This window comes from Pelophylax lessonae (genome assembly GCF_965119305.1).
Source record: "Pelophylax lessonae genome assembly, chromosome: 3".
NCBI classification, from domain to species: Eukaryota; Metazoa; Chordata; class Amphibia; order Anura; family Ranidae; genus Pelophylax; species Pelophylax lessonae.
In genome coordinates, this window is record NC_138770.1 from 490,640,643 (window position 1) to 490,668,378 (window position 27,736).

The 27,736-nt window shown below is 43.7% G+C and overlaps 1 protein-coding gene across 6 annotated transcripts in view; it reads left to right on the forward strand.

The window, feature by feature from the left end:
* MAP4K3 (mitogen-activated protein kinase kinase kinase kinase 3) overlaps positions 1-27,736 on the forward strand; it is an 883,599-nt gene that overhangs the window by 594,126 nt on the left and 261,737 nt on the right. For all 6 annotated transcript variants that reach the window (XM_082251934.1, XM_082251933.1, XM_082251935.1 and 3 more), the window contains one exon: positions 21,725-21,767. In XM_082251934.1, coding sequence (XP_082108060.1) covers positions 21,725-21,767 — 43 coding nt within the window. The remainder of the gene's footprint in view (positions 1-21,724; positions 21,768-27,736) is intronic.

Genomic DNA, 27,736 nt, shown 5'->3' on the forward strand with positions numbered 1-27,736 from the left:
TAAACTGTTCCTTGTTAGTCTCTTGAATTTCGATCTCCTAGTAAAGAAACTCAAATTTCTCTGTCGCTCATTGACAGACGTAGTCTTCTTGATTCACAAGAACTGGGTTATGTTGTCTCCGCAGGAGTAGGACTAGGCAGAAAAGAACGTTCTGGCTCCACCCTAGGGGCAGTCCCAGAGGGTATATCCTCCCTCTCTCTGCTACAAGGCATCAGTTTTTTTCTGTCTAGTCAGGAGTAAGGACCTAAGTTCCTTGCTGGGATCTCTGGTCCTGGCAAGATTTTTTTTTTTTAGAAAAAAAAAAATATATTTTTTAGGTAGTTTTTCTCCAGTGTTTTTTCCTGTGAGATCTTCAAGCAAATACGCCGGACTGGGCGACACCAGTGGTCACCCCAGCCGGCCTCTGAGCGCGCGCAGACCATTGCATTGCGCTTGGTCGGCCGCGACACATTCAAGTAAGTATGCGGGGCCGGGCGACGGGCTGGATGTTGAGATCCAGTGGTCACCCTGGTTTCTGCCTACGAGCGCGTGCAGACCAGAGCTCCGCGCTGGGTCGGCCGCGACGGAGTCCCATTGGAGGGACTGACCTTGCGAGTTAAGTCTCGCTTGGACGCCAGGAACCAGAGAGTCGAGGCGTCCGGAGTGGTCCACAACCCCCCACCCCGGTGGAGAGGGTATTGTGAAGAGAGGGTGCCTGTCGGTTCGGTATGGTGAGGTAAACGTTCCCTTTTTTCCTCGTTATGAGGCAGTATGAATTATGGGCCCCTCCATACATGGTCAGTATCTGTCTGATACTAAAAGTCCCCCTTGTAAATACAGCATGTGTTTGGTGGGAAGTGGACTTGGTTTGAGAGCTAACACTCTACCCAGCAGACTGTAGTATTACAGCAGACATAGGAGGTATAATCCTACCTTAATTGTAGTGTACCTCCTGCAGATCGATAAACCGCCATTTAGCAGAGATGCAGGTGGATGTGCTGGGAAAAACGATTTCGGCAGTCCGCCGCCATTTTGCCGTAGACCGGGTGCATGAATGTCCTCAGGTCACGCCGGCCGCCATGTTTTTGGAGTCTATTGTCTCCTGTATGGGGGCGGCCATGTTTGATGAGCCCAGCTACCTCGTGGAGAGCTGGGAACGCCGAAAGGCGTACACAGGGGTCGGAGCCACGTCCTTCTACCCGGGAAAACTAACACAGCTCTTTCCAGTCTGTAAAAGACAGACGCTGACTGCAGTTGGTTGGAAACTTCTCTGCATCGGGTGGTGAGCCTTGAGGGTCCCTCTCTCTCTCTGTGGGGATCGAGAAGCAGGTACTCTGAGGGGCGCTATTGCGCTAGGGGGATACACATAAAAAAAAAAAAGAGGTATTTTTTAATTAAAAAAAAAAAAAAAAAGTTTTTGTTTTTTCTGGCAGAGGTGTCCTGAATTAACATGGACCCTGCCACTCATGTTTCTCCACCGGATCCCCTCGAGGTGTCTGCAGGATCCTCCAGCACCCCACTGACGGTTGAATCATTGTCAGCTATTATGGAAACTTTTGTGTCCCGGGTGGAAGTGGCTTGTCGGGGACAGGGCGCAAGAAAGCGACCCCCGCCTAACCCCTTATTATCTGAAACTTCGGATTCAGAATCTGAGCCTATTTCTGCAGTTGCAGGTACTTCATCTGGGATTGGTGTCTCGGGTACTGTCTCTTCAGACAGTGAGGAGGATGTTTCGGCATCAGCCATAGCCCGAGAGGAAGCGTTGGTAAAGGCACTCATTGTATCTTTTCAAGAAACCTTAAGATTACAGGGTATTCCGTCGGAAATAGCTGAAACTGAAATCCCCTTTGGGACTAAAAAACGCATCAAAGTAGCAAAGCAGAAAAACAGATTATGGTCTGCCACACCTTGCATTATTAAAAAACCTCCATCCCTAATATGTCGAAAAAATGGGGGAAAAAGAAATGGGACTTTAAATGAGGCGTTTAAGTGATCAAATTGGGGAAATTTTATTGTATAATGGATAATTTAGTTATAATACATGTAATTATAAACAATTACAAAGTTTATGAAGAAACAACATGATATACAGTATACAATTTATATTGCAAACGTAAATACATAAAAATAGGATCACACAGGATCTCTGAGCATAATAATGTCAATATAAAAACTGTTTGTTTGTCAATTCATAGAAAAAAATGAGATAGGATAAAGTAACTGAGTTATTCGTAGGCTCGACGCGTTTCTTGGACCTCCGTCCATTCATCAGGAGCATTGGGTACAGGAAAAGTGTCTAAAAGAGGGGAAATAAATTTATGCATTGTTGCACCAGAACAGCAAAAGGATAAAAAGGGTACCAAAGAAAAAATGTACAAAAAACATTTACCTTAAATGTCTCAAAAAATCTATTTGGACACAAAGTGTAGCCCCAAATGGGAGAGAATAGTGAAGGCATCGCAGGCATGGTCTCCCCCGGGGCTGAGGTGCAGATAATACCAGGCGCAACGGGGATAAACACTGTCCGGGTAGTAGACGGAGCTCCTGAGTGATATACCTAATGGTGGCAGTGAGTGCTCCCTTGGACCAAGAAATTTTCTAAAATACATAAGAATACATAAAAAGTATTGGATATGGTTCAGTTATTAATTCTATATACGGATACATCAACTGGTCCGAAAAGAGAGTGCTCACCAAGTGTAGAAAAAATTCCTGTGGGTGATATGAATGAGATAGAGAGGAAGAAAAAACATGAGGGAATTGAAATTAGAGTGTTGAAAAGATAGAGATGACCATCCAGGTCTTGCAAGTGATAGTGCAAGTGCATCAGTAAACCAAGTGAACTGAAACCAAGTGAAAAGGTGAAAAAAAGATAGAAAAGGGTAAGAAAACATACCGTGAGTGAAGAAAGTACAGGGAAGGTAGTCCCCATATAACGTGGGATAAAAAACAGGAGAGCCGAATAGGTCCCGGGCGGGTGCCCCCGACGCGCAGGCAAGTCTGCACCAACGCCATGTATGCCGCCAAATATAGACGGAAATCCGCCCACCCACCTCCGGTAAGGAACCGGAAGTGGGTGGGGTCAGACCGTCCGAGGCGTGGATGACAAGAAAGTGGAAGCTGTCACGGAAGTGCGACATGGATATGTCGTCATATCCCGGGCAACTTTACATGACGCCGATGGGCAGTGGGAAACCCCACCCCCGGCATGGATGCAAATGCAGAGGCAGGACGGAGGGGGAGCCCCAACCGCCCATCGCAGCCCCGATATGGTAGACATCCCCAATGCAACACTAAAACTCTCTCGCGGGTCATGTAGGTAGTACCTACTAGATTAGGGGAGTACATATTGGCAAGATAGAACCTAGAAATTATAAAAATATTTACAGTAGGGCATTGTTCAGGTGCAATATGGCCATTGACCTAAATTTAAGCATAAGGGAGTGGCAGAGCATGAGAACCGGGGTGTGTTATCCACCCAATATCAAAACAGAAAAACAGATTATGGTCTGCCACACCTTGCATTCTTAAAAAACCTCCATCCCTAATATGTCGAAAAAATGGGGGAAAAAGAAATGGGACTTTAAATGAGGCGTTTAAGTGATAAAATTGGGGAAATTTTATTGTATAATGGATAATTTAGTTATAATACATGTAATTATAAACAATTACAGAGTTTATGAAGAAACAACATGATATACAGTATACAATTTATATTGCAAACGTAAATACATAAAAATAGGATCACACAGGATCTCTGAGCATAATAATGTCAATATAAAAACTGTTTGTTTGTCAATTCATAGAAAAAAATGAGATAGGATAAAGTAACTGAGTTATTCGTAGGCTCGACGCGTTTCTTGGACCTCCGTCCATTCATCAGGAGCATTGGGTACAGGAAAAGTGTCTAAAAGAGGGGAAATAAATTTATGCATTGTTGCACCAGAACAGCAAAAGGATAAAAAGGGTACCAAAGAAAAAATGTACAAAAAACATTTACCTTAAATGTCTCAAAAAATCTATTTGGACACAAAGTGTAGCCCCAAATGGGAGAGAATAGTGAAGGCATCGCAGGCATGGTCTCCCCCGGGGCTGAGGTGCAGATAATACCAGGCGCAACGGGGATAAACACTGTCCGGGTAGTAGACGGAGCTCCTGAGTGATATACCTAATGGTGGCAGTGAGTGCTCCCTTGGACCAAGAAATTTTCTAAAATACATAAGAATACATAAAAAGTATTGGATATGGTTCAGTTATTAATTCTATATACGGATACATCAACTGGTCCGAAAAGAGAGTGCTCACCAAGTGTAGAAAAAATTCCTGTGGGTGATATGAATGAGATAGAGAGGAAGAAAAAACATGAGGGAATTGAAATTAGAGTGTTGAAAAGATAGAGATGACCATCCAGGTCTTGCAAGTGATAGTGCAAGTGCATCAGTAAACCAAGTGAACTGAAACCAAGTGAAAAGGTGAAAAAAAGATAGAAAAGGGTAAGAAAACATACCGTGAGTGAAGAAAGTACAGGGAAGGTAGTCCCCATATAACGTGGGATAAAAAACAGGAGAGCCGAATAGGTCCCGGGCGGGTGCCCCCGACGCGCAGGCAAGTCTGCACCAACGCCATGTATGCCGCCAAATATAGACGGAAATCCGCCCACCCACCTCCGGTAAGGAACCGGAAGTGGGTGGGGTCAGACCGTCCGAGGCGTGGATGACAAGAAAGTGGAAGCTGTCACGGAAGTGCGACATGGATATGTCGTGATATCCCGGGCAACTTTACATGACGCCGATGGGCAGTGGGAAACCCCACCCCCGGCATGGATGCAAATGCAGAGGCAGGACGGAGGGGGAGCCCCAACCGCCCATCGCAGCCCCGATATGGTAGACATCCCCAATGCAACACTTAAACTCTCTCGCGGGTCATGTAGGTAGTACCTACTAGATTAGGGGAGTACATATTGGCAAGATAGAACCTAGAAATTATAAAAATATTTTACAGTAGGGCATTGTTCAGGTGCAACATGACCATTGACCTAAATTTAAGCATAAGGGAGTGGCAGAGCATGAGAACATAAATTTATTTCCCCTCTTTTAGACACTTTTCCTGTACCCAATGCTCCTGATGAATGGACGGAGGTCCAAGAAACGCGTCGAGCCTACGAATAACTCAGTTACTTTATCCTATCTCATTTTTTTCTATGAATTGACAAACAAACAGTTTTTATATTGACATTATTATGCTCAGAGATCCTGTGTGATCCTATTTTTATGTATTTACGTTTGCAATATAAATTGTATACTGTATATCATGTTGTTTCTTCATAAACTCTGTAATTGTTTATAATTACATGTATTATAACTAAATTATCCATTATACAATAAAATTTCCCCAATTTTATCACTTAAACGCCTCATTTAAAGTCCCATTTCTTTTTCCCCCATTTTTTCGACATATTAGGGATGGAGGTTTTTTAAGAATGCAAGGTGTGGCAGACCATAATCTGTTTTTCTGTTTTGATATTGGGTGGATAACACACCCCGGTTCTCATGCTCTGCCACTCCCTTATGCTTAAATTTAGGTCAATGGCCATGTTGCACCTGAACAATGCCCTACTGTAAAATATTTTTATAATTTCTAGGTTCTATCTTGCCAATATGTACTCCCCTAATCTAGTAGGTACTACCTACATGACCCGCGAGAGAGTTTTAGTGTTGCATTGGGGATGTCTACCATATCGGGGCTGCGATGGGCGGTTGGGGCTCCCCCTCCGTCCTGCCTCTGCATTTGCATCCATGCCGGGGGTGGGGTTTCCCACTGCCCATCGGCGTCATGTAAAGTTGCCCGGGATATGACGACATATCCATGTCGCACTTCCGTGACAGCTTCCACTTTCTTGTCATCCACGCCTCGGACGGTCTGACCCCACCCACTTCCGGTTCCATACCGGAGGTGGGTGGGCGGATTTCCGTCTATATTTGGCGGCATACATGGCGTTGGTGCAGACTTGCCTGCGCGTCGGGGGCACCCGCCCGGGACCTATTCGGCTCTCCTGTTTTTTATCCCACGTTATATGGGGACTACCTTCCCTGTACTTTCTTCACTCACGGTATGTTTTCTTACCCTTTTCTATCTTTTTTTCACCTTTTCACTTGGTTTCAGTTCACTTGGTTTACTGATGCACTTGCACTATCACTTGCAAGACCTGGATGGTCATCTCTATCTTTTCAACACTCTAATTTCAATTCCCTCATGTTTTTTCTTCCTCTCTATCTCATTCATATCACCCACAGGAATTTTTTCTACACTTGGTGAGCACTCTCTTTTCGGACCAGTTGATGTATCCGTATATAGAATTAATAACTGAACCATATCCAATACTTTTTATGTATTCTTATGTATTTTAGAAAATTTCTTGGTCCAAGGGAGCACTCACTGCCACCATTAGGTATATCACTCAGGAGCTCCGTCTACTACCCGGACAGTGTTTATCCCCGTTGCGCCTGGTATTATCTGCACCTCAGCCCCGGGGGAGACCATGCCTGCGATGCCTTCACTATTCTCTCCCATTTGGGGCTACACTTTGTGTCCAAATAGATTTTTTGAGACATTTAAGGTAAATGTTTTTTGTACATTTTTTCTTTGGTACCCTTTTTATCCTTTTGCTGTTCTGGTGCAACAATGCATAAATTTATTTCCCCTCTTTTAGACACTTTTCCTGTACCCAATGCTCCTGATGAATGGACGGAGGTCCAAGAAACGCGTCGAGCCTACGAATAACTCAGTTACTTTATCCTATCTCATTTTTTTCTATGAATTGACAAACAAACAGTTTTTATATTGACATTATTATGCTCAGAGATCCTGTGTGATCCTATTTTTATGTATTTACGTTTGCAATATAAATTGTATACTGTATATCATGTTGTTTCTTCATAAACTCTGTAATTGTTTATAATTACATGTATTATAACTAAATTATCCATTATACAATAAAATTTCCCCAATTTTATCACTTAAACGCCTCATTTAAAGTCCCATTTCTTTTTCCCCCATTTTTTCGACATATTAGGGATGGAGGTTTTTTAAGAATGCAAGGTGTGGCAGACCATAATCTGTTTTTCTGTTTTGATATTGGGTAGATAACACACCCCGGTTCTCATGCTCTGCCACTCCCTTATGCTTAAATTTAGGTCAATGGCCATGTTGCACCTGAACAATGCCCTACTGTAAAATATTTTTATAATTTCTAGGTTCTATCTTGCCAATATGTACTCCCCTAATCTAGTAGGTACTACCTACATGACCCGCGAGAGAGTTTTAGTGTTGCATTGGGGATGTCTACCATATCGGGGCTGCGATGGGCGGTTGGGGCTCCCCCTCCGTCCTGCCTCTGCATTTGCATCCATGCCGGGGGTGGGGTTTCCCACTGCCCATCGGCGTCATGTAAAGTTGCCCGGGATATGACGACATATCCATGTCGCACTTCCGTGACAGCTTCCACTTTCTTGTCATCCACGCCTCGGACGGTCTGACCCCACCCACTTCCGGTTCCTTACCGGAGGTGGGTGGGCGGATTTCCGTCTATATTTGGCGGCATACATGGCGTTGGTGCAGACTTGCCTGCGCGTCGGGGGCACCCGCCCGGGACCTATTCGGCTCTCCTGTTTTTTATCCCACGTTATATGGGGACTACCTTCCCTGTACTTTCTTCACTCACGGTATGTTTTCTTACCCTTTTCTATCTTTTTTTCACCTTTTCACTTGGTTTCAGTTCACTTGGTTTACTGATGCACTTGCACTATCACTTGCAAGACCTGGATGGTCATCTCTATCTTTTCAACACTCTAATTTCAATTCCCTCATGTTTTTTCTTCCTCTCTATCTCATTCATATCACCCACAGGAATTTTTTCTACACTTGGTGAGCACTCTCTTTTCGGACCAGTTGATGTATCCGTATATAGAATTAATAACTGAACCATATCCAATACTTTTTATGTATTCTTATGTATTTTAGAAAATTTCTTGGTCCAAGGGAGCACTCACTGCCACCATTAGGTATATCACTCAGGAGCTCCGTCTACTACCCGGACAGTGTTTATCCCCGTTGCGCCTGGTATTATCTGCACCTCAGCCCCGGGGGAGACCATGCCTGCGATGCCTTCACTATTCTCTCCCATTTGGGGCTACACTTTGTGTCCAAATAGATTTTTTGAGACATTTAAGGTAAATGTTTTTTGTACATTTTTTCTTTGGTACCCTTTTTATCCTTTTGCTGTTCTGGTGCAACAATGCATAAATTTATTTCCCCTCTTTTAGACACTTTTCCTGTACCCAATGCTCCTGATGAATGGACGGAGGTCCAAGAAACGCGTCGAGCCTACGAATAACTCAGTTACTTTATCCTATCTCATTTTTTTCTATGAATTGACAAACAAACAGTTTTTATATTGACATTATTATGCTCAGAGATCCTGTGTGATCCTATTTTTATGTATTTACGTTTGCAATATAAATTGTATACTGTATATCATGTTGTTTCTTCATAAACTCTGTAATTGTTTATAATTACATGTATTATAACTAAATTATCCATTATACAATAAAATTTCCCCAATTTTATCACTTAAACGCCTCATTTAAAGTCCCATTTCTTTTTCCCCCATTTTTTCGTCAAAGTAGCAAAGGTTTTTCCATTGCCCAAATGTTTTGGCAATCCAATCAAAGAAGAATGGAGTCTGCCAAAACGCACTTCTGCTATTTCTAAACGCATTAACAGGCGTTATCCGTTTGAGGAAACCCTCATTAAGAAATGGACAGAACCACCTGTGGTGGATTCACCAATTGCTAGATTGAATAAAGCCACGGTTATTCCTTTAGAAGACGCTCCGTCTTTTAAAGATCCAGTGGATCGCAAGATAGAAGCTATGTCTCGCACCATGTTTTCCTTGATTGGATCAGCTTTCAGACCAATAATTGCTATTGGACTGGTTTCGCAGACTGTAACTGAATGGACCAAGTGGTTGCGCCGGGACTTAGAAGAAGTCCCTCAGGCGGTATCAGATTTGTTAGAACAAATGATACAGGGGTTACAGTTTGTGTGTGATGCGGCGTTAGACGCCACTCCATTATTGGCGCGAGCATCAGTTTCAGCAGTGGTTCTCAGGCGTACACTGTGGCTAAAAGGTTGGTTAGCCGACCAAGGTTCCAAAAAAGCATTGGCTAATATCCCCTTTTTAGGAGAGCGTCTATTTGGAGCCAACTTAGATGAGATCATTAAGGATCTCACGGGAGGAAACCTTTTACCGCAAAATGTTAAAGGTAAAGGACCTCGTCAAAGACGAGGGCCTTCTTTCTCTGCTCACAAAAAGTTTTTTCGTCCCGCGAGTCAAAAAATTAAGTCCTCCAAAGCTCCTTCAGGAGGCTTCAGGGGACATTGGTCGGGCAAGCAAAAGCCCGCCCCCTCCAGACCTGAAGATAAATCGTCCAAAGCCTGAAGGTGCGCCCCCACCCATAACTGGGGTGGGGGGACGTCTTCGACGGTTCCCGGATCCATGGCTTTCCAGAATCCCGGACAAGTGGGTTTGCGAAGTCATAAGGTCAGGGTACAAGATCGAGTTTCGATCTCTCCCACCGGCGCGATTCTTCCCTTCCAATATCCGACTATCCCCGGATCGTCTAGAAGATCTGCGGAGAGCAGTCACGGATTTACTACAACAAGGAGTGGTAGTCCACGTTCCTTGGACAGAACGTTTTCAGGGGTTTTATTCAAACCTATTTACAATACCCAGGAAAGAGGGCAAAGTGCGTCCAATTCTGGACTTAAGGGCACTCAATTCCTTTCTCAATATAAGAAAATTCAAGATGGAATCCATTCGCACAGTAGCAGCCTTCTTGCATCCAGGGGATGTCCTAGCGTCCATAGACATCAAGGACGCCTATCTTCACATTCCCATTTTCGCAGGACATCAGCGGTTTCTACGCTTTTCCGTAGAAGAGAACCACTATCAGTTTGTGGCGTTACCTTTCGGTCTCGCCACGGCTCCTCGGGTCTTCACGAAGGTGTTGGCCCCAATGCTGGCACTACTGCGCCAAAGAGGCATATCGATTCTAGGTTACCTAGACGATCTCCTGCTTCATGCAGAGTCTCCTCAGACCCTGCTACAAAACATAGAAATTACTATAATTTCTTTACAGGAATTCGGGTGGCTGGTGAACCAGCAAAAGTCATTTCTGGTTCCCACCCAGAGGCTCGAATATCTGGGTCTAATTCTAGACACAGTCAGGACAAGAGTTTTCCTTCCGGTAGGGAAACTCCGGAAGATTCAATCAGCAGTCCAGTTGTTACTATCCAACAGCTGGTCTTCTCTTCGAACTTGCATGAGGGTTCTGGGGTTGATGGTGGCTTCCTTCGAAGCAGTCCCATTTGCCCAGTCCCATACCCGAATTCTTCAGCAAGAGATTCTTCTCAGATTGAATCGGAATCCGGAATCCCTGGACAATCGGATCCGATTGAGCAAACAGACCAGAGAGTCTCTGGTCTGGTGGCTTCGGTCTCCGATGCTCAGCCAGGGAAAGTCATTTCTGCCAATATATTGGACGATAGTGACCACGGATGCCAGTCTATCCGGATGGGGAGGAATTCTCGGTCAGTTATCTGTCCAGGGACTTTGGTCCCCGGAAGAATCCAGGTTGCCGATAAATGTATTGGAACTGAGAGCGATCAGACTTTGTCTGATTCACTGGACCAAGCAACTCCAGGGCAGCCCGGTTCGGATCCAGTCGGACAACGCCACGGCCGTGGCTTATGTCAATCACCAGGGGGGCACCAAGAGTGTCCGAGCGGCCAAGGAAGTGGCTTGCATTCTTCGCTGGGCGGAACGATTTGTTCCAGCGATCTCTGCGGTGTTCATTCCGGGTGTGGAAAATTGGCAGGCAGATTATCTCAGCCGTCAGACTCTGGATCAGGGGGAATGGTCCCTCCATCCAGAAGTCTTCCACCAGTTGTGCCTACGTTGGGGCACCCCGGATGTGGATCTGTTGGCATCACGATTCAACAGGAAAGTACAGAGATTCGTGGCTCGCTCCCGCGATCCTCTAGCAGAGACCGCAGACGCACTGATCGCCCCGTGGGGGCAATACCAGCTAATGTATGCCTTCCCTCCTCTCGGGTTACTGCCAAGACTTCTTCGCAGGATAGAGGAGGAAGGAATTCCAGTAATCCTGGTAGCTCCGGACTGGCCTCGCCGAGCGTGGTACGCCGACTTGGTCAGACTGGTGGCGGACGTCCCGTGGAGACTTCCTCTCAGGGAGGACCTACTGTCTCAGGGACCGATCTTCCATCCTGCTTTACGATCGCTGGCTTTAACGGCCTGGCTATTGAGACCCAGGTGCTGAAGGACAAGGGATTGTCAGCTTCAGTTATTCCTACTCTAGTTAAAGCAAGGAAAGCGACTTCCAGAAAGATTTATCATCGCACATGGAAGTCCTACATTGCATGGTGTGAACCTCTGGGGTTCCGTCCACGGTCTTATTCGGTTAGTCGAATATTAGCTTTTCTGCAACAAGGGGTTGAGCAGAAACTGGCCTTGAGTACTATCAAGGGTCAGGTCTAAGCATTAGCTATCTTCTTTCAGAAGCCTTTGGCTACTCATTCCTTGGTGCGGAATTTCATCCAGGGGGTGCGACATCTGGCTCCGCCAGTGCGCGATCCGTTACCACCCTGGGATCTTAATTTAGTATTGTCGGTTCTTCAGAAACCTCCCTTTGAAGATATTAGGGAGATTCCTCTACCTACGTTGTCCCAGAAGGTGGCCTTCTTGGTGGCTATCACTTCTGCACGCAGGGTGTCAGAACTGGCCGCATTATCTTGTCGTTCCCCATATCTGGTGGTTCATAGAGATAAGGTGGTTCTTCGTCCGAATCCATCCTTCCTACCAAAAGTGGTTTCAGAATTTCATCTGAATGAAGAAATTGTATTACCTTCCCTGTGTCCTAAGCCCAGTCATCCTCGGGAGTTTGCTTTACACTCCTTGGATGTGGTCCGGGCGATCAGGGTATACTTGAAAACGACAGACTCGTTTCGCAAGACGGATTCACTTTTTGTGATCCCGGATGGACCCAAAAAGGGGTTGCCTGCATCTGCCACGACTATTTCCAAATGGATCAGGCAGACGGTGGTACAGGCTTATTCTATTAAGGGTCGGGAGCCCCCGTTCCCTGATAAGGCGCACTCCACTCGGGCACTTAGTGCGTCATGGGCCTTTCGCCATCAGGCGTCAGTGGTCCAGGTGTGCAAGGCGGCTACCTGGTCGTCGGTGCATACCTTTACAAAACATTATAAAGTTGATGTAATGGCATCGTCTGATGCCTCGTTTGGCCGCAAGGTTTTGCAGGCCGCCATTTGAGGAGACCAGTGGTCTACCTCGAGGGTTTTTTTCCGTTGGAATTTTTATTTGAGTCTCATTCTTTGTTTATAATGAGCCTTTAAAACTTCTAGTTTGGCACCGGTTGGGCCTTCTAGATTGGATTTTGATTTCTCTCAATCCCACCCCTCGTTTGTGGCACTGCTTCTGGATGTCCCAGTTCTTGTGAATCAAGAAGACTACGTCTGTCAATGAGCGACAGAGAAAATCGGATTTTTGTAAGATCTTACCTTAAAATCCTTTTCTCTTAGCTCATTGACAGACGTAGTACCCGCCCCTCTATCATTGAGTTGGGTTGGGTTAAATTCTCTGTTTCTGCTTTGTGACAGAACTGATGCCTTGTAGCAGAGAGAGGGAGGATATACCCTCTGGGACTGCCCCTAGGGTGGAGCCAGAACGTTTTTTCTTTTCTGCCTAGTCCTACTCCTGCGGAGACAACATAACCCAGTTCTTGTGAATCAAGAAGACTATGTCTGTCAATGAGCTAAGAGAAAAGGATTTTACGGTAAGATCTTAAAAAAATCCGATTTTTCCTTGAAATCTCCAACTTCAGCTTGTAAAGTCTTGATGGAGACAGAAATTAACTGCTGCGATGGTATTAGCAACTACCATTTAAATCGCAGTAAAACAATGTTGGCAATCAGGAATCCGAGAAATCTGTTTGGATGTTCAACCTTGGATGTTGGTTGAATAATGAATGGTTTCAGCATGGTCTAGAGCAGGGGTCTTTAAACTGTGGCCCTCCAGTTGTTCAGGAACTACAATTCCCACCATGCCTAGTCATATCTGTGAATGTCAGAGTTTTACAATGCCTCATGGGATGTGTAGTTCCGCAACAGCTGGAGGGCCGTAGTTTGGGGATCCCTGGTCTAGAGTGTCTTACACCTAGACTGAGGTTTGCTCACGTGTGCAATGCACCATTCTCACATCTCCGTCAATTGAAAACAGGAGGTAGTGCGATTCCTCTTAATGGATTTCCTTGGATCAAATGCACAAAGATCGTTGAAACAAATCTTCCTCTCCGTCAACAAGAATTCAAGGCATCTCGCAGCATGATTCCTGAAGAAGGACCCGATTCAATGAGGGGTTCCATCCTGAGCTGGGCTCCAAGGAATGAGATGACCCATCCGATCGCTGTGTTTTTGGCAAACATCATCGTCTGTACCAATCAACAACCTGGCATGGAAGGTTAATCTCTTCCTATTGGATGAAACATATAATATGAATATACATTCTTATCAATTGACCTTTCAATGCGATGTTGGTACCCTAAGCTTCCTCAGAGTTCTCCTTTAGTCCACCATGTGATCAGCCTTTTATATAATCACCATGGATGGTGAGACTAATATGCGACCTTTCCTAGGAGCGACTGACTTCTGGGGCTTATTAACTTGGGGATGTATTTATCGCCATGGATACTACGCATTGAACAATTGTACAGTGATACAATATTTTGTTAAAATTTACCTACTACTTGGGAGGAAAAAATATAATATCTCCCCCTATGGGGCATCAATGCAATTTATTGGAGGCAATAAAACTACCTGACATTGAGCATTCCTTCTTGGTTACCGTATACAACCTTTAACCTCTTGACTGCATTACGTCATTAGGGTTTGATCCTCCTTGGTATCACCGTCATTGGCGATTTTTCAAAATGTGTCCGCTTTAAGCGACCTGTTTGAGTCAGAGGGATGAAGTGACCACTGAAAAATAGGAGGGTAGTTAGTATCTAACAACCCTCTAAAAAAATAGGAGGGTAGTTAGTATCTAACAACCCTCTAAAAAATATAGTCTAAATGAACCTATTGTTCATCTTTAAAAATACAGACAATTAAAGAGACCCCGTCAGGCTGACTGAGTCTTATCTAAAAGAACGTCAGTTTTCCATTTATTTATGACAAAAGAGAACAGAAATATCTGCTGAAATTATAAGACCCTATTGTAAGAGAAATTTTGTTTAACAAGTACATATGAACTTTCCTTCACCTCCAAACAAGATGGAAGCTGCACTTTTCAGAATCTTATATGCATAAGATGGAATATACATGGCTTTTTAAATCCATTTTTTTCTATTATTTAATCTAATCACCCCAATACACCTGACAAGGTCATACTTAACACTTCCCTGGTGGAGGCCAATTATAAAGTGATATCGCATTGGTACTTGGTCCCAACAAAGCTAGCAAGAATCTACCCTGGTACCTCACCCCTATGTTTTTGGGGATGTGAACAAGAAAGCGATATGTTTCATGTCTGGTGGTCCTGTCCGAAGGTGTGATGCTTCTAGATAAGGATATTTAATTTGATTCACTCAGTAACGGGACAGAACATCCCCAGTGTCACAAAAACAGCAATGTTTGCTGGCCTATCGGAAGAGATTCCCAGACATATTTGAACAATTACAGTATCTAACAAAAGTGAGTACACCCCTCACATTTTTGTGAATATTTTATTATATCTTTTCATGTGACAACACTGAAGAAATGGCACTTTGCTACAATGCAAAATAGTGAGTGTACAGCTTGTATAACAGTGTAAATTTGCTGTCCCCTCAAAATAACTCAACACACAGCTATTAATGTCTAAACCGCTGGCAACAAAAGTGAGTACACCCCTAAGTGAAAATGTCCAAATTGGGCCCAATTAGCCATTTTCCCTCTCTGTCATGTGACTCGCTAGTGTTACAAGGTCTCAGGTGTGAATGGGGAGCAGGTGTGTTACATTTGGTGTTATCGCTCTCACTCATACTGGTCACTGGAAGTTCAAAATGGCACCTCGTGGCAAAGAACTCTCCAAGGATCTGAAAAAAAATAGAATTGTTGCTCTACATAAAGATGGCCTAGGCTATAAAAAGATTGCCAAGACCCTGAAACTGAGCTGCAGCAGGTTGCCAAGACCATACAGCGGTTTAACAGGACAGGTTCCAATCAGAACAGGCCTTTGCTATGGTCGACCAAAGAAGTTGCACATGCTCAGCATCATATCCAGAGGTTGTCTTTGGGAAATTGCTGCAGCAGTTGAATGGGTGTGGGGGGGGGGGGGTAAGCCTGTCAGCGCCCAGATCATACGCGCTTCACACTGCATCAAATTGGTCTGCGTGGCTGTCATCCCAGAAGGAAGCCTCTTCTAAAGATGATGCACAAGAAAGCCCGCAAACAGATTGCTGAAGACAAGCAGACTAAGGACATGGATTACTGGAACATGTCCTGTGATCTGATTAGAAACTTCTTTGGTTCAGATGGTGGCAAGCATGTGTGCAGCAACCAGTTGAGGAGTACAAAGACAAGTGTGTCTTGCCTACTGTCAAGCATGGAGGTGGGAGTGTTGTGGTCTGGGGCTGCATGAGTGCTGCTGGCACTGGAAAAGCATATCAGAGCCCTGCTGACAGGTACTTGGGTACTTCAATGACAGGTACTCGGGTACTCCGATGATAGGTACTGGGGTACTCTGATGACAGTTACTCGGGTACTCCGATGACAGGTACTTGGTTACTCCGATGACAGGTACCCGAGTACCTGTCATCAGAGTACCCAAGTACCTGTCATCAGAGTACCCAAGTACCTGTCGTCAGAGTACCCGAGTACCTGTCACTAGCCCATCAGAGTATCCGAGTACCTGTCACCAGAGTACCTGATGGGCTGGTGACAGGTACTCGGGTACTCTGATGGGCTGGTGACAGGTACTCGAGTACTTTGGTGGGATAGTGACAGTTTCTTTGATGGGCTAGTGACAGGTACTTTCATGGGCTAGTGATAGGTCCTCTTTATTGGGGGGGGGGGGCAATCAGTGTGTTTTGGGGTGCACTGTAATCGGTAACTAGCTGTTACCACAATCTCCTCCTCACACAGGATCAGTGTGTGAGGAGAACACGGTGACAGCTAGTTACCATGTTCTCTGTTGACATTCTGTGACCGGCTGTGATTGACAGCCGGTCATGTGGTAAAAAGCCAATTTCATTGGCTCTTTACCTAGATCGGTGATGGGCTCTGTCCGAGGGACGAGCCTCGTCCCCAATCGCCGCGCTGTGCGCCCCCGGGGGGCGCGCATTGAGGAGAGAACGATCGGCTCACGCTGGAGCCGCTCACGTGATCCACTGTGATTGACACAGCCGATCACGTGGTAAACAGCCAATTTCATTGGCTGCTTACCTTGATTGGGGATGGTCTCAGTCCGAGGGACGAGCCTCATCCCTGATCGGCGCACAGTAGCGGCGAGAGCGGGCCACCCCTCATATGACGTCAGCCCGGATCGAGGAGCACTTCCTGCCACTGTCATTTTTCAATAACGCGGTATGGAAGTGGTTAAAAAAAATGTTTATCAGTTGTGGCCAGCTGCTTCTTCCTTATTCTGTGCTGCCCCACCCATGATGTCTGCACCTCATCTCAATGTCTCATTTGTTGGAGAAAGAGACTTTCCTCCTGAGGTTTTTTTAGAAAAGTGCTGTTTGTTTTCCTTACATTCAATATCTTTCTGGAAGGCACTGGTCAATAAGCCTTCGCAGGTGACAGCAGTGAGGCTCTGGCTATGTCTTTGGTGCCTCTAAGTACCCAGAAGAGTAATTAAAGTAAATTCAAGTACACAAGGAAATCAGTTGTTTTACGTGTGCCTTTTGTTTAAATAGCTCAGCATGCACCATGGTTTTTTTTTAAGTTTGGGGGTGGGGGTAGCTAGTCATAGGCATTAGATGGCAGTCAGATATGCATGTAGCGTTCATCCATTGAACATGTTATTATTCCATGCTGATGCCTATAGAAGAGGTAATGAGGGGAAAATCTACACACAAACCTATAGTGTTGGCCCTATCTCTGGGGGAAATGGTAGTAGCCAACTGTAAAATTAAACAAAGCTGTTTGCTAGTTTTTTTTTTAGAGTATATAGTGTCTTATATACAGGTGCATTTTAAAAAATATGAATATCATCAAAAAGATAATTTGTTTCAGTAATTAAATTTAAAAAGTGAAATTAATGTATTATATAGATTCATTATACACAGAGTGATATATTTCATGCATGTCTTTCTTTTAATTTTGATGATTATGGCCTACAGCTAGCGAAAGCCTCAATTCAGTATCTCAGAAAATTTGAATATTGTGAAAAAGTTCAATATTGTAGATTCATGGTGTCACGCTCTAATCAGCTAATTAACTCAAAACTCCTGTAAAGGTTTCCTGAGCCTGTACATGGTCTCTCAGTCTGGTTCAGTAGGTTACACAATCATGGGGAAGACTACTGACTTGATAGTTATCCAGAAGATAGTCATTGACACCCTCCACAAGGAGGGTAAGTCACAAAAGGTCATTGCTAAAGAAGCTGGTTGTTCAAAGAGTGCTGTATCCAAGCATATTAATGGAAGAAAAAAGTGTGGTAGAAAAAGGTTCACAAACCACAGGGATAACCGCAGCCTTGAGAGGATTGTAAAGCTAAGGACCTTAACATGTATAGCTTGGAAGAAAGAACCTTAACATGTGAAGGACCTTAACATGTATAGCTTGGAAGAAAGAAGAGACAGAGGGGATATGATAGAAACTTTTAAATACATAAAGGGAATCAACTCGGTAAAGGAGGAGAGCATATTTAAAAGAAGAAAAACTACCACAAGAGGACACAGATTTAAATTAGAGGGGCAAAGGTTTAAAAGTAATATGAGGAAGTATTATTTTACTGAGAGAGTAGTGGATGCATGGAATAACCTTCCTGCAGAAGTGGTAGCTGCAAATACAGTGAAGGAGTTTAAGCATGCATGGGATAGGCATAAGGCTATCCTTCATACAAGATAGGGCCAGGGACTATTTGTAGGATTCAGATATATTGGCCAGACTAGATGGGCCAAATGGTTCTTATCTGCCGACACATTCTATGTTTCTATGTTTCTAAGGCCATTCAAGAATTTGGGTGAGATTCACAAGGAGTGGACTACTGCTGGTGTCAGTGCTTCAAGAGCCACCACACAGACATATCCAGGACATGGGCTACAAATGTCACATTCTTTGTGTCTAGCCACTCCTGAACCAGAGACAATGTCAAAATCGTCTTACCTGGGCTGAGGAGAAAAAGGACTGAATTGTTGCTTAGTGGTCCAAAGCCCTCTTTTCGGATAAAAGTAAATTTTGCATTTCATTTGGAAATCAGGGTCTAAAGGCCCGTACACACGTACCGATCGTCGGCATACAAACGTCGGCGGACGAAAGATCTGCCGATTGTATGCGTGTTAGTATGGTGCCTCCGACAGATGTCTGCGCACAATCCGCGGACAAAAGTCTTTCTTGCAAACATGAAAATTTTTGTCTGCGGACACCAGAACGGACGATTGTTCGCCTGTCAGTACAGAATTCGGCCGACAAACTGCAGATTTGCAAGACTGGGCATGCTCAGAAAATAAAAAACACAGGGAAAGTTAACCATTACATGACATCACTTCTGCAGTCAGCTGAAGTCTGCAGACAAAATTCTTGTGCTGTCCTTGTGCTGTCTTTGCACTTTTCAACAGACACCGACATCCCAGGGAGAAAAGACGAACATTTGTATGACGACGATCTGTGTGTGTGTACGGGGCTTTAGAGTCTGGAGGAAGAGTGGCGAGGCACAGAATCCAAGTTGCATGAGGTCCAGTGTGAAGTTTCCACAGTCAGTGATGATTTGAGGATCAATGTCATCTGCTAGTGTTGGTCCACTGTGTTTTATCAGCGCAGCCCTCTAGCAGGAAATTCTAGAGCACTTCATGCTTCCCCCTGCTAACCAGCTTAATGGAGATGCTGATTCATTTTTCCATCATGGGTTGGCACCTGCCCACACTGCCAAAAGTACCAATACCTGGTTTAATGATCAAGTGTATACTCTACTGTACATGATAAATTTGAGGTTTAATTCTGCTGCATTTGGCCACATCTCTATATAGCTGTAGAAAAGAGGTTTCCCCCCATTCAGTGGGACTTTAAAGGCTCAGAGAGTAAACATATTTTTAACCACTTGCCAACCACCGCAAGTACATTTACTGCAGCGGTCAGCCCCTCCTGGGCAAAGTGACGTAGTACTACGTCGCTCGCCCAGGAGCCTGTAGGAGGCGAGCGCGTGCTACCGGAGGCACGCTCCCTCCCCCGCTCGTTCACTGAGGTCCCCCACGCGAGTGACCGGCGACTCTGATGTCCGCCGGCCACTCGCGATCTCCCGCTGGAGAGGGAGCAAGGCAGGCGGCTGATGTAAACAAAGCCGACTGTCATTCTCCCTGGTGTAACAGCAGAGATCATATGATCCTGCTATGTAGGATCGTATGTCTCTGTGGTTACATCAAAAGCCACACCCCTTGACAGTTAGAAGCACGCCCCTAGGGACACACTTAACCCCTGGATCTCTAATAAAGTTAACCCCTTCCCTGCCAGTGTCATTTTTACAGTAACAGTGCATATGTATAGCACTGATTACTGTAGTAATGTCACTGGTACTCCAAAAAGTGTTGAGAATGTTAGTCAGGGGTCCGATCTGTCCGCCGCAATGTCGCAGTCCCGCAAAAAAAATCGGAGATCGCCGCTATTACTAGTTTAAAAAAAAAACAATAAAAACGACATAAATCTTTCCCTAAGTTAGTAAACGCAATATATTTTGCACAAACCAATCAAAATATGCCCATTGCGATTTTTTTTACCAAACATATGTAGCAGAAAACAAATTGGTCTAAAATGTTAAAAAAGTTTGATTTTTACATTTTTTTGGAGAATTTCATATAAAAAATGTGAAAAATATTGTTATTTTTTCAAAATTGACGCTCTTTTTTGTATATAGCGCAAAAAGTAAAAATTGCACAGGTGATCAAATACCACCAAAAGAAAGCTGTTTGTGGGGAAAAAAGGACGTCAATTTCATTTGGGTACAGTGTCGCACGATCGTGCAATTGTCCGTTAAATTCACGCAGTGCTGAATCGCAAAATAGGGCCTGGTCTTTCCTCCGGGGCTTAAGTGGTTAAAAAATGTATTTTTATTAAATAAATACATACAAGAAGGTAGTAAATGTATCAAAAATGGTTCACAATAAAAGAAGGGGTACAGGGTTGCACGATTACAAGATCACAAAGTATCAGTATTGGCATCTACGTGCAGAGGTTTCATAGGATTATGCGACAGGTTTCGGAGTCACTTGGCTCCTTCCTCAGGGATAGCTCTGCAGATAATGTGGATATAGTCCATAATTGAAAGTCATATATTTAAAAAAAAAAAAAAATACACATACTAAGTCATGCATATGTAAACAGTATTCCCGACACACGTGAGGTATCATCAGGAACGCCTGTAAAGGTGTTTAAAGCATGGTCACCTATGGAGATTTTTAAATACCGTAATTTGTCACCATTCCACAAGCGTGCGTAATATTAAAGTGTGACATGTTAGGTATCTATTTATCGGCGTAACATCATCTTTCACATCATTTTACAAAATAATTGGGGTATACATTGTGTTTTTTTTTTTTTTATATATATAAATTGATTAAATGTATTTTTTCCCCAAAAAATTGTGTTTGCAAAACTGCTGCGCAAATACGTGTGTGACCTAAAAAATTACAACGATTGCCATTTTATTCCCTGTTTGGGGGTTATAAGTAATTTTCTAGCAAAAAAATACTGATTTAAACTTGTAAACAAAAAGTGCCAGAAAAAGCCTGGTCTTTAAGTGGTTAAAACTCCTTTTACTAGTAAAATATGCTGCTGCCTTACATATAATACAGTTATGCTGTAATTTTATACCCATGTCTTGCTTGCAATCTTTTCACTGGCAGCTGCTTACCAGTGACAGGATCGTTAGGCTAGGAAACATTGAAGTCAGTTACTTGCTTCTATTGCTACAGCATCCTTCCCTAGTTGGCCAAACCAATGAGGCCTAAAGCTGGATACACACTATACAACTTTTGTTGTTAGATTTCCTTTAGATTTACCTTCAACTATGTAGTGCAAGGGCCTGCCTGATTGCATACAAACTTAAAGTGTTTAGGTTTGACCTCATATTATATGGTTTTGGTTAATCTAAAGGAAAAAATCTAAAGATAATTGTACAGTGTGTATCCAGCTTAACTCTATGCTGGTGGCATTCTGCAGCTTTTCAGAGTGACACTTAAATAGATTTTGTTTTGTTTTGTTTTTGTTGCAGCTTGGAAGCTTTTTTGAAAGAATTTACCAGACCTTGGTCTCACTGAGTTTGAATACCACCTCTTTATGCCTGTATATGTCTAAAAAGCTTTGTTTTGAATTGCAGTCAGATCTTGTGCCGTGAGGATAATTTTTGGTGTTTTTTTTTTTTTGTTTCTTTACTTTGTGTGCTTTTCTTTTCTAGTGCTACCATAAAGCCCAAGGTGCCACCACCTTTGCCGCCAAAGGTTAGTGTTGTATGTTGGAATTTTGATATTGCTATATTAATATGGTGTTTTTTTTAGTCACATTTATGTCTACCAATTCTTCACTGTATCACAGAATACAGGGGCCATTAACATTCATTGTGTCCCCAAAAAAGCTTGTGTGCTAATATCTTTATCAAAAATACACACTAGGATAAGTTTTGGTTGCAGAGTATATAACACCAATGAATGGCTGCATGGATGGCACACAATATATACATAGTTGCAAGGTTGAATAAAGACATCAGTTAATATCTTTTTTTAAAATACACACTAGGATAAGTTTTGGTTGCAGAGTATATAACACTAATGAATGGCTGCATGGATGGCACACAATATATACATAGTTGCAAGGTTGAATAAAGACATCAGTCCATCCAGTTCAACCTGTGTAGGTGTATGAGTGTGTATGTATTCATGTCTCTACCATTTCCAATATCCCTCTATATTGCATTTGCTAAGATGCCCATCTAAGAGTGTTTTGAAACTATAAAGGCTCCCTGCTGACATCACCAAATGGGGAAGATAGTTCCACATTCTTACCACTCTAACAGTAAAGAACCCCTGCATTGTTTTTGGCTAAACCGCTTCTCTTCCAACTTAATTGATTTGCTATGTGTCTTTTTAAGTGATGTAAAACTGAATACTTTTTTTCACTATGCTAGAATCGCCATTTGGATATTTGTATATTGCAATTGTATCTCCTCTTAAAGTGTTTTTAGGGAGATGGGGGAGTACAGAAAGCTGTAAAATGTTTTTTACCTTAATGCAGGGAACATTTTGGCTTTAGAACCACTTTAAGCGTTTCTTCTCCAGGGAGAATAAGTTAAATGTTTGCAGTTGTTCTTCATAACTGAGGTCTTTCAGTACCCTTACCAGCTTTGTTGCCCTTTTCTGGACTCTCTTCAGTTCCAACACATCCCTCCTTAGGACTGGAAATCAGAACTCGATGCCCTAATCTAGATATGGCAGAACTAGAGTTTTGTATAGTAGTAGAATAATAACCTTATCTCTAGAATAAATACCCTTTTTTTAATGCATGCTAATAGTCTGCTAGCTGTTCTTCCTGCAGCTTGGAAATGAATGCATGTAACTTGCATTCATAATTTTAGTCCCCGAGTGCATTGCTTCACATTTATCAATATTGAACCTCATTTGCCATGCAGTTGCCCATCCTTTTTATTTTATTGAGGTCTTTATGTATGAGTTGGTATATCTTGTTATGTGGTTATTACTCTACATTCCTTCGTATCATCTGCAAACATTGAAATTGAACAATATATTCCAACCTCTGTATCATTTATGTACAAGGTAAACAGAATTGGTCCCAGGCAAGCATTTTTTTTTTGTTTTTTTTTTGTGAAACTTAGAGCCGGTTTACACTGGGGCGACTTGTCAGATGACCTGGTCGCCTGACAAGTCGCCGTGGGTCGCCTGCCATAGATTAGCACAGGACCCGTTCTAATACGAGCAACACAAGTCGCTCCGACTTAGAAAAAGGGTCCTGTACTACTTTGGGGCGACCTGGAGCGACCTGCATTGACTTCAATGATATGAAGTCCGTGCATGTCGCTCCGAGGTCACGGTGCGCGCTGTGCACCGTGACTTTACAGGTCGCCCCGGCAAGTCGGGTTGCCCCTATTTGAACCGGCTCTTAATGTTAAAGAATTTTACTAGTTTAGCCTAGTATCACTTATAAAAATAAACAATTAACTACACTATAGAAAAGTCATAGTAAATGATCTGTAAGAGTCGGTTCACACTGCCATGACCATAAAGTCGCCCCATGTCGGAGCGACTTTTTACCGCGACTTTACCGCGATTTTACCGTGACTTTACCGCGACTTTAGAATTATTTTGCACGACTTATATGACAGACGACTTTGTGTTTGGCCAATCAGAATATGATCTGTTGTGACCGAATTCCCCTTTTCTGTTTTTTTTTTACTCATTTCCTCATTGCGCACCAGTGCCACGTATCAGTGTCCACCAGTGCCACTGCCCACCAGTGCCACGTATGTGTCCACCAGTGCCACGAATCAGTGTCCACCAGTGCCACATATCAGTGCCACGAATCAGTGTCCACCAGTGCCACGTATCAGTGCCACGAATCAGTGTCCACCAGTGACACGTATCAGTGCCACATATCAGTGCCACAAATCAGTGTCCACCAGTGCCACGTATCAGTGTCCACCAGTGCCACGTATCAGTGCCACATATCAGTGCCATGAATCAGTGTCCACCAGTGCCACGAATCAGTGTCCACCAGTGCCACGAATCAGTGTCCACCAGTGCCACGTATCAGTGCCACGTATCAGTGTCCACCAGTGCCACGTATCAGTGTCCACCAGTGCCACGTATCAGTGCCACGAATCAGTGTCCACCAGTGCCACGTATCAGTGCCATGTATCACTGCCACGTATCAGTGCCACTAATCAGTGTCCACCAGAGACACGTATCAGTGTCACGTGTCAGTGCCACGTATCAGTGTCCACCAGTGCCACATATCAGTGCCACGAATCAGTGTCCACCAGTGCCACGTATCAGTGCCACGTATCAGTGTTCACCAGTGCCACGTATCAGTGTCCACCAGTGCCATGTATCTGTGCCACGTATCAGTGCCACATATCAGTGTCCACCAGTGCCACATATCAGTGCCACGAATCAGTGTCCACCAGTGCCACCTATCAGTGTCCACCAGTGCCACGTATCAGTGTCCACCAGTGCCACGTATCAGTGCCACAAATCAGTGCCACAAATCAGTGTCCACCAGTGCCACGAATCAGTGTCCACCAGTACCACGTATCAGTGTCCACCAGTGCCACTTATCTGTGTCCACCAGTGCCACTCACACAGACCAAGCAGAGATAATGGAATATATATACCATTACATATATATATATATATATATACCATATAGGCATGGCTGCAATGTGGGAAATGCCTGGCTAATCTCTTTCTTCTTCCTGGAAAGTCTGATAACAAGTCGCTTCAATTAAGATAAGGAGGCGACTCCCATTGAAGTATATGGGACAAGTCGGATCACAGGTCGCCTCAAAGTAGTACAGGACCCTTTTCTGAAGTCGGAGCAACTTCAGTAGTGCCAATTAAGACGGCACTGATTGATTAACATTGCTTTTGTTATGTCAAGCGACCTGGGGCAACACAAGTCGCGCTAGTGTGAATGGGCTCTTAATCTAAACTTAGTACACAGAATTTACATTTGTGCTCAAAAGTTTGCATACTCTTGGTGAATTAGTAATATACAGTATGTTCCTTTTTTTTTTTAAGGAAAACATGAGCGAGTAGGCAAAACACATTTCTTTTACTTCTTATGGGATTCACATTTAGCTGTAGGTCATAACAGAATTACACAATCATAAAACAAATTACCCCTGTTCAAAAGTCTGCGTACACTTAGTTCTGAATACTGTGTATTTCCCGCATTAGCATCAATGACAGTGTGCAGTCTTTTACAATAGTTGTTTGAGACCTCATACTCTTGCAGGTGGTATAGCTGCCCATTTGTCTTGGCAAAATGCCTCCATTTGTGCAAAGTATTTGGTTGCAGCGTGAACTGTATGTTTGAGATCTTCCCAGAGTGGCTTGATGATTTTAAGGTCAGGATACTGTGATGGCCCCTCCAGAAACTTCACCTTTTTCTGCTGTAACTACTGGAAGGTCAACTTGGTCTTGTGCTTATGGTCATTGTCAGGCTGGAAAGTCCAAGAGCGTCCCATGCGCAGCTTTCGTGCAGACTAATGCAAATTGTCTGCCAGTATTTTCTGAAAACATGTTGCATTTATCTTTCCATAAATTTTCACGAGATCCCTGTGCCTTTAGATCTAACATACCCCCAATACATCAGTGAGCCACCACCACGCTTCACAGTTGTGATAGTATTCTTTTCACTATAGGGCTTGTTGACCCCTCTCCACAGCCTCTTTTTCAAGAGCAGCCTGTATTTCTCCTAAAGGTTACTATAGGGCTTGTTGACCCCTCTCCACACCCTCTTTTTCAAGAGCCGCCTGTATTTCTCCTAAAGGTTACCTGTGGGTTTTTCCACACCATATTTTTCCAGAGCAGCTTGTATTTCTCCCGGGGTTACCTTTAGGTTTTTCTTTGTATCCCAAACATTTCTTCTGGCAGCTGTGGCTGCAGTCTTTTTTGGTCTATGTGACCTTGGCTTGGTATCAAGAGATCCCTGAACTTTGCAATTCTTAACAAGTGATTGAACAGTACTCAAACATATGCATGTCCGCGCTTAGTGGTATAAATAAAAAGCCACGTGCAAATAGACATAAATATATGTTATATCCTAAAAAAAATAAAACATAAAACTATAAAATCCGTGCAAATTATAATAGGTGTCCATATATAAACGTTACTAAAATATATTTTTCAGATCAAATATAAAAAACAAAGTCTAAATCATCCGGGAAAAATCATTTATAGTGATCCAAGCCAAGCTTTATCCAGTCCTTCACCACAAAGTGTCTTCACCGCGCCATGCCTCCACCGATAGTAGAAATGCACACTCACCAGACTATGAAATAGAACAGCTAAATGCACTTATTACTGTTATGCAACTCCTTCCGGAGATGTACTACTCCATTCCTTCAATATCCAATGTGGACTGTCAGGATGCTTCTCTTTCCAATCATACACTATACTACCAAAAGTATTGGAAGACCTGCCTTTATACGCACATGAAATTTAATGGCATCCTAGTCTTATGCCTCGTACACACGCGTCGATAATTGGCCGTGAATTTTCGGCCAACGTCCAATCGGCCAATTTTCGGCTTGTTAGTATGATGCTTCCAACAACCTACTCCGACTTTTCGGCCGAAAAAAAAATCTGGTGTGCAGGCTATAAAAAGTTTGTTGGCCGTCAACACAATGGCCGATTTTCCGTCAGTCAGTACAGATTTCGGCAGACAAAAATCTGATGAGCAAGACTGGGCAGCACATGACATCACTTCTGAAGTAGATTTTTGTTGGCCGAGAAAATTCGCGTGCAGTCTAGGCACATTCCAACCAACAAAACACCACTCTGGACAAAAGTCAGACGATCGGTCGGCCGATTATTGTTGCGTGTGTACGAGGCATTAGTCTGTAGGGTTCAATTTTGAGTCGGCCCACCATTTGCAGCTATAACAGCTTCAACTCTTCTAGGAAGGCTGTCCACAAGGTTTAGGAGTGTGTCTATAGGAGTGTTTAACCATTCTTCCAGAAGCGCATTTGTAAGGTTAGGCACTGATGTGGATAAGAAGACCTGGTTCACAGTCTAAATTCTAATTCATCCCAAAGGTGTTCTGTCAGGTTGAGGCCAGGACTCTGTGCAAGCCAGTGAAGTTCCTCCACCCCAAACACGCTCATCCTCGCCTTTATGGACCTTACTTTGTGCACTGTTGCACAGTCATGTTGGAACAGGAAGGGGGCTTCCCCAAAACTGTTCCCACAAAGTTGGGAGCATGAAATTGTCCAAAATGTCTTGGTATGCTGACACCTTAAAGTGGTTTAAACCCCCTCCCCCCAAAAAAAAAAAAATAATAATAATTATGCTCCTGTCCCTTTATGGCACAAGCTACAGCATAGTGCTTTTGTCTTGTCAATTGTCCCTTTGTATCTTCTACGGTACCTGGTTGATCCTGGCTTGTCCTGACTTCCCCACTGTGAGCTTACCACGTTTATCATGGCTGTTGAGCCATGAAATCGTGGTCAGCTTACGTGCCTCCATCATTGCAGCTCTTCCCTGTGTGTGTGTCTGTTTGCATCTCCCCCTCCCTCTCTCCCTAGTGGTTCAGTGAAAACACGATCTCCTTTCTTGGCTGCCCCCTCCCGTTCCCTTTCACCCCTCGCCTTCAGCTTTTATTGGCTGTACTATTTCTCTGAAGCTGCTCCTCCCTCTGAAGCTGCAATGCCTCACACAGTGTATTATCATGGGAG